The following is an 8,375-nucleotide window of genomic DNA, read 5'->3' as shown; positions in this document are numbered from 1 at the left end:
ACCAAAGTCATGTTAATGCTATAAGTACAAATCACTGTACAAATCAAGCCAGGCCAAACTGGTATAGGCCTAGGTGCTAGCTCTAAAAGCCTGTTGGCACCAAGGGCGTCAATCGCTTCTTAAACGTGGGGGGGGGGGGTACATAATGTGTATCTTGATCAGAACTATAAATGTGAGTGCGAAGTCTAAACGGCGTGGGGTTCGGGGCCCGCCTAAGGGCCCAGAAAAAAAATTATTCTAGACGCTCTGTGGCGCGATCTGAGGCATCATGTAAACATCGTTTTCGAGTTTGGAGTATTTGAATCAGCTATTTTGTGCTACAGAATCAAATGTAGGCTACACATTTTAATTCAGGGACAAAAATAGTTGGGGGACCGACATGTCCCCCGTCCCCACCGATCGACGCCCATGGTTGGCACCGTGCTTCATAACGACAGACATTACACGTAAATTTTATGTGTAGGGCCTACATGTATATGCCTATACATAATTATACAGCGTCAGTTGGTGAAATCGAAAATTGTAAGAGAGACCCTAAAACTTTTTGAAATCTTTTCTCTGCGCGTGGGTACGGTGTGTGTGTGCATGTGGGTATAGGCCTATGTGTGTGTTTTATGGCACACTGCTGTATTTTCGTATATACGGCCCCCAATTTTTTTTAGGCCCCCGAATTTTTCGTGGGCCTATAGGCACAGTGCCTATCATGTGCCTATTGGGTAATCCGGGCCTGCCTATAAGTGCGGTTTCTCCACCTTATGCTTTTGCCCTAAAGTTCATTTGTCTAAAGGTTTGATGTCCATTCCTGGTTCCAGTCGTTTGAGCAGAGGAACAAGCAGCATTTGTAGAGCACAGATGAAATAGATTCCAGCCAGCATGTAATATACAGAGTTGTAGCTGGAAGTCTCATCGAACAGCCAACCTGTGGTAAAACACACAATAATGGTGAACGTTTTTTTCCCCCCATACAGAGCTAAAGGTCAATAACTAAGCGTCTTCAAGATTGAGGTAAGCTCAGTAAGATCAGATGGAGCTGTATTGCCTACCACGAGGGTAACCACAATAAATACGTTTGCAAGCACTTGATTCATGTGAGCGTGTATAAGCCTTTACATTGTATAAAACCATCTTCGCATAATGAGCGCATGGCAGAAAACAATGCTCGTATATAGTATACTATGACTGGTGCGGCACCACAGCTTTCAAAAAGAACTAAAAAAGAAGCTTGCTTTACTGATACTTATTCATAAGATGGGATTTTTGCGTCGGGGCGATGTATTATCAAATATACATCATATCAAATTTAGGCTTTGCCCTTCACCGACGTATAAACACTGTATACTCAGTATGTTACCTCCCGAGTGAAAGTTGGAAAAACGTATAGTAGGCCTATACGTATATATATGAGTGATTTTTTTCCAACTTTCACTCGGGAGGTAACATACTGAGTATACAGTGTTTATACGTCGGTGAAGGGCAATGCCTAAATTTGATTTACTGATACTGACAGTGTTTAATGAGACAACACCACTTACCTGCAAGTATGGGTCCACTTAGCATTCCCACGCCCATGAAAATATGAAAAAGTCCCGTGCAGATAGCGAAATATCCCATTCCCACAAACCGCCGTGTCAAGACAACCGTAATGGCGTAAAAGGCTCCGGTAGAAAATCCCTGCACGATGGACGCAACCACCAAAACGGCGTATTCGTCGGCGTTGATAAGAAGCGAGGAAACGCCACACAGGAATAAACAGGCAGCGCTGACGTTTACAGCGGAAATCTTCCAGCTTATCAAAAGTCCGTTCCCCAGCTGACCAACAAGACTACCGATACCCAGTGCGCTGATTAGAAACGCGGCTCTAGAGGGCGTGACAACCCCAGTACCGACAGGCCCATCCTTTGAAATGCTCTGTGCACGTGGAACGATAAACACCGCAAATGCTGCATAAGGACCGGAGAATTCAAACAGGGTTAAACACAACAATGAAAATCGGTAACTTTGCAGGAAAATGTTCAATCCCAGTTCAGATGATACTCTCTTCAGGTGTTTGATAACAGGTGATTTCTCGCAGACTGGATGTAGCTTGTCTGTCTGTATCTCTGGCCCTCTGCACGGTATGGTACAGCCATCCTGCGGGTCAACAGAATCACTGCAAGTCACCATGACAGATCTGGATTCGTCATCACAAATTGGATCGTGGTCTATGTCTGTGATTCCTTCTTGGCTATCACCTGACACATTATCATGCTTTTTGAAATCGTGTGAGGTTTCAGTTCGCCTGGATCGGCGCCGATACCGAGGTCGGAGAAGTGCCCCGCATACCACGACATTGGCCACGATTGCAGATATGACTAAAACGGCGCCCCTCCATCCGTAAGAATCCAGAAGTTGTTGAAATACCGGAGGCAAAGCCATTATTCCTGTCCCTATACCGGAGAAGGCCACCGCATGAGCTACTTTGTATTTCCTTTTAAAATACATAGCCACTGCCACTAATCCAGCATTGAATGATATCCCAAGGCCAGCACCTATAAACCAGAAAAGGTCAAACCAAGTTCTCTCCGTAATAGTTTTTACTTTCAAACTTTTACACCATATGAAGTATACACCTCAGTCACGAGGAAGCCATATTTGATCGTGTTCCCTGAATGTATTTTATAAATTGTAAACTGTTGAATTGGATGGTGCCAGACTATTTATACGTTCCAAGCCTCACTTTCAATTGGTTTTTAAATGTGGCTAAAAATGTAGGGGATGTTTAATCAAACATTTGAAATTATTCATCAGAGCAGACTGATAATAATTTGTAATAAACTTTATGTCATGGCCATCATTTCTATTCACAAGTTCAAAAAATGAAGATTTTACCTCGCTTTCAATTGAATATGGTCGACTTGTGAATACAGACCCGGTGAAAATCCAATCAGAATATAGAAACCTAATTTGTATAGTGAAATTACCTGCTATTGAAGCCGTTATGTACAAGTGGAATATGCTGCTAACCCAAGCGCTACAGAACATCCCGAGAGCAGTCGAAGTTCCTCCGACTATTGCAGAGAATCTACAACCGTAGCGTGTCGTCAGAACTCCACCTAACAGGACTGCCATAAGATAATGATATGAGCTGTTGCGATAATAAAAAAAAAAGGTATGAAGTGGAACAACTGCAACAGTTAAATACCGGTACACTTTTGAATGACTGTAACAAGATAACAGATCGAAAGGATTAATCTTCACCTAAATTATTTCGAGTAGGTCCTAATATTTTCTCGCGCTATGATTTTGAGTTTCCCATCTAAATTGCTTAGTCTATGTAATGTAATAATATTTGAGCAGATTCGCTGATTAATTATGCAAGACAACCGCATCTTGACCTCTAGATTTTGACCAATCAGCGGGCGCTTTCTATATCGGGTCTACGGTCATTCACCGTTGTCGCGTCATAGATATGGATACAAAAGTACCCTAAACACTGCAACAAAGGCTGTGGTCACGCGCTCTGTATTATGTTACGCGAATACGCGCCCGGCTGTCGTTGTATTACAAAACACTGCATTCGAATTGACCAATCAAACGTTTAGTCCTGATTTGGGAACGAAATGACGTCACGATTTAGTAAAGTCGGCTCCGATTGGCTGAGGTGCGAGATCGCATAAATATGCATGCTTTGACATATCAGACGTTGTACAGGAGACTTGGCTCCGTATTGTCGTCATTAGGAGTACAATATTTCCACACTACCGTATTACACCTATTATAGATGTATGAACCATGTACTTTTGGTCGCACGTGATTGATTTTTTTGATATGTGTGTTAATTACGGTAAACGATAATTTTATTAGTGAAGAGTCCAAAGGCATTTTATGTGTTTGTGTAATACGTAAAAATGACAAACGGGTGAATATTAATACAAGTCATGATATTCGCTCTTTTATCAACTGAAGTATATTCGCCTTTTTGCAGTATATGGCGCATGGCAGGACCAATAGGAGGGGCTATTTTGGACTAACTAAACTCTTAGCGCCCATATTGTGTACATTGTCATGCCGGTGCCATGCCGCTCAGTTAAACGAGATAACAATGATATAGTCTATACCGTATTTAGGCACATCCTTTCCATAAAAAAAAAAATCGGTTTTGAAACAAGAGCCTAACCGCAGTGCAACTGTGAAAACCATACAAACATGTGGGGATGCTGCGTAGCACTGTAGAGCATTTAAAATGTCAATAGTAAAAGTGAAACAGTGCTCACCGGATACCCAAGCTTTCGGTGCGATGGACCTTCGTCAGGGGAATTATAGAATCATATATACATGTTTACTGTAATAAACACGTGAAAACCATACATACTGAAACAATGTACATGGCTTGTATTACCAAAATGACAGATGATGATGATCTCTTACCACTGAAGCAGGAAACAGCCGTTATGAGGCTCTGTACTGCCGCTGTCTCCTTAGCACTGGCTTCAAACTCCGTTTTCCAGCTCAGATACAAGACTCCAAATCCTCTCATCAAACCGAATAGAAAGGCGAGCTTCAAATGAGCTGCAATGACCACTACTATGCCCCATCCTCCCTCAGCTGGGATCGGCCTAGATCGTTTCTGGGCCACAATGGTGCTCCGCATTTTGGTATAGCTATTGCAGCCAGATTCTCGTAAACAAAATTGGTAGACAGAGCGCCTGGTGAATTTATATACTGCCAAGTCTTCCGTGTTCACAGCATATATGCAACATGCTAGTGCAGTATAAAATACACTAAAATAATGGTGCTGTTTGGTTAATCTTCCCGGGGAAGCACAGACGTGAAATACAATGCTGCCCCAAAGTCCGTATTTTGACCTTTGATTTCATATGGCCTACGTTCAACCATAGCAGCCAAATGCTGAACTATGGTCAAATGACATTAAACATATAAAACAAGTTGAACATACTTAAAAAAAAAAATTAAAAAAAAAGAGAGAGGATATTACAATGACATTGAAAAAACAAATAATCAGTTATGTGTCTTGGAGATAAAATTGACTTTAACTAGAGTTGTGTTTACAATTGGGAAATATTAATTAAAAAAATCTTTTGAAGAAGAAGAAAAATGTTTCTGCACCAGGCGGATTAACAAAAATTAAAAGGTATTGCTTTTAAAACGTGACTAAGCTTTGCAACACTGTGAAGATTACTTTCTATTAAAAAGAAAAACAAAAAAAATTACATGAGGCACAATAATTTCTTGGAAGAAAATACAAATACATGTAGTGCTCAAACAGTGTTTGACAGTTGTTCATTTATATAAAGACCATTCAGGGATGGGATATTGCACTGTTTCTGAATTAGCGCTCAGTCAGTCCTGCATCTGATGTTTACAAAGAACTGTTGTGCCTTGTATTCAGGGTGATTCCAAAAAAAATGAAACCCAAATGGCAACCTCTATTTATTTTTTTAAAAGGAAGTTCTGCATGTAGTGCTCTCAAGATCTACAATAGAAAAGCCCAATAAGCTTTCCTTTATTTAAAGAATCATTCAAATCACTCACGTATACTTTTGCGGTTATAGAATTTTAAACACAAACACAGTTTTTAACGTTGTCCACAGATCATATTAAAGGTAAGTGATTTTTCAGCAAAACGAAAACTATTTACATATAAAAAAACTATTCACATAAAAAACATGCACATCAGAACACTCTTATAACCAAGATAACTGGCACTTATTATAACATTATTTTATTGAAAAACCTGCTGCTTCCAATACAGCTTTATAACGTCAAGATCAGGACACGACATAGTTTAATTTTCAGGTTAAAAAAAACCCGGTGTTTGTGTTCAAAATTCCATAACTCAATTCACTAAAAGAAAGCTTATTAATTGGGCTTTCACATCTGGAAATCGCTAGTGCAGAACTTTAATAAAAAAAAAGGGGCACTATTTGGGTTTCCATTACTTTTTTACTCACCCTGTATGTAGGCTGCCCTCGTTGGAATAGGTATTGAAAGGTCGCCAAACTGATTGTGTAACGTCGTCGATCACAGATTCAGTTACGAAGATTATTCTGTGTAGTTTTGTTTGGCTAATGGAGCTCACAAGAAACAAGCGTATGCCACAATTCTTCAAAACTGGGACATAATGTTATTATGTGCAGGCTGAGACTGCGCAGTAATCGCGACAAGACGTATAGGCAAGATAATTTAACTATGATGATAGCATCGATCCACATTGTTATTTTAGTATTATCCATTAATGGAATGTGTAGTATTTTATTAGTATAATGTTGAACTACTGTATCACTATAATAGATTCCATTTGTGGATGGCACTAAACTGTGTTGTGACTTGCCTGACTTGACTAAACATTCAGTCCCACTCATCGACGTTTCTATCGACGGATATTCTCCAATAAAATTTGGCTTGGTGTGCCTCACTTTTTTGGCTGCTTCATGTTTTCTTATAAACTTTTTAAAACACTTCAGACGTAGCTCGGCCGAGTGACATTGTATGATCTTCAAACAAAATACCGTATGCTGAAAATTCGAGATAATTATCTTGTTTTGCGAGAAATAATCCATAGGCATTATGAGTGCTTATATAAGGAGCGAATTGGGTGATGATAATTAATTGCACTACTGGAAAAAAACTCCATGTCTTCAACTCAAAAACACATTTTGACAACATATTTCGTTCTCAAGTTAACCTGCTTGCGCCTTCGTATGGCTGTGGCTTTCGTATTGTCGCGCCTAGACTCCTAGCCCAGATTCTGGCCGTTATTTTATTTTTTTCTGTAGGCCCTGCTGTCCATACTTATTCAATTGTTTTCCTTGAACGCATTTTTGTTTGTCTTTTGGGGGTGTCTGCACCCCTCTGAGAAAGAGAGTTTGTCGGTGACTATGTTATTTTCTAAAGGTATGGTTGCAGACCAGTAAATTGGTCCGAAATTGCCTACGCCGGCCAAATCTCGATTTGCATGCCCTCAAAATCTTCAGTATTTGAGCAAAACCATGAACTTGAGGGTTTGTAAAAAAAAAAAAATATGGGTGGAAGCCGAGCATAGGACTGGGAGCTTGCAGTTCTGTGTAATTTGGATGTAATTTGGACCCTAAAAGCGCTCTATTTTGCAATGGAGTGTATGCATCGTTGTTCAAAATGGCGATGGGCTTCAGGACTATTTTCAGGGGTGATCATCTTCGGATGGAAATTTCTCCTAAAAGTCATCAGTTGACCCCCAAAAAATTTAAAAGAAAATGAAAGATGATGAAAGCTTTTATTTGATGTGTGTCTCGAACAATACTAAACTGCGTCAACAAGCGTCAACAAGCGTCAACGGTCGTCAGCAAGCATCAACAAATGTTGTATATGCTTTTGAACATTAGGGTTAGGGTTAGGGGTTAGGGTTTTCAAATAATTTCAACTTTAATTGATATGCAGAAGATGTTCTTTATTGCTTTTTCTACCATATAAAGCTACTTTCAATGTTCAAAAGCATATATACAAAATTTGTTGATGCTTGTTGACGACCGTTGACGCTTGTTGGCGCTTGTTGACGCTTGTTGACGCAGTTTAGTAGGACCTATTGAATAAACCAGGGAGCCGGTGTCACATGAAAATCCGACTCCTATGAAAATCGGACCCCTTTTCCCTATTATTGGTTAATCCCTCTCACGTGACCGGTCACTTTCCAAATTACCATACTTACGCATGCGCGTTATGACCAATGAGTCCGAATTTCATAGAAACGTAAATGCACGCTACACCTGCAGAGGCGGACGGACTTCATTGCATCGGGGAAGATCAGACAGTCCGCTGATAAAAGTGAAACAGGGGTCATGGTGGGGAAGGGCGCCCCATTGCGTTGGATAGGTAAAAATCAGATTTGCTCCATGTACTAAAAGTGATAAACTTAGTTGAGCAAAGCCGCTATATTTTTTGGTAAAATCATGCAGATATGTAACATTTTAAAGCAGTTTATTCTCTGATTGATAGAGCCTTAAAAATGGATAGTGCATTACGGACACACTCTCGCAAAATGTGGTCCAGCAGCTTTCTATACAAAAACCTCGTTGTCTTGGGGTTTTGTACGTAAACCTTATCAGTCAGCCGATCACGCTCAATTGACTTCGGCCAAACCGCAGTCCCATCATAAGAAATAAGTTAACAATGTTATCCGAACCATTTTTTCCGAGAGTGTGTCTCTAATGGTACAGTTTTATTGTACAGGAACGTTACATGACAGATACAGGATTCAGAGATATGGGGTGGTAATTTGAAACACCCCCCCCCCCAAATATATATATATATTTCCACTTTTCATCATATGTATTATTGTTTATGGCTTATTCTCAAAAGGATTTTTTTGTAAGTACACAATATATTAATGAAAGGAATTG

The 8,375-nt window shown here is 40.0% G+C and overlaps 1 protein-coding gene across 1 annotated transcript; it reads right to left on the bottom strand.

The window, feature by feature from the left end:
• Window positions 1–426: 426 nt before the first annotated feature.
• LOC119739064 (monocarboxylate transporter 12-like) lies at window positions 427–4,630 on the bottom strand. Its single transcript, XM_038213900.1, has 3 exons — window positions 4,408–4,630; window positions 1,533–2,528; window positions 427–919 (listed from the first exon to the last, which is right to left on the bottom strand). The coding sequence occupies exons 1-3, from the start codon at window positions 4,628–4,630 to the stop codon at window positions 774–776; spliced, it is 1,365 nt and encodes a 454-aa protein (XP_038069828.1). The 3' UTR covers window positions 427–773.
• Between the last annotated feature and the right edge of the window lie 3,745 nt (window positions 4,631–8,375).

Source organism: Patiria miniata, unplaced genomic scaffold (assembly GCF_015706575.1).
Source record: "Patiria miniata isolate m_02_andy unplaced genomic scaffold, ASM1570657v1 HiC_scaffold_30, whole genome shotgun sequence".
NCBI classification, from domain to species: Eukaryota; Metazoa; Echinodermata; class Asteroidea; order Valvatida; family Asterinidae; genus Patiria; species Patiria miniata.
This window is presented reverse-complemented; position numbering and strand designations above follow the sequence as displayed.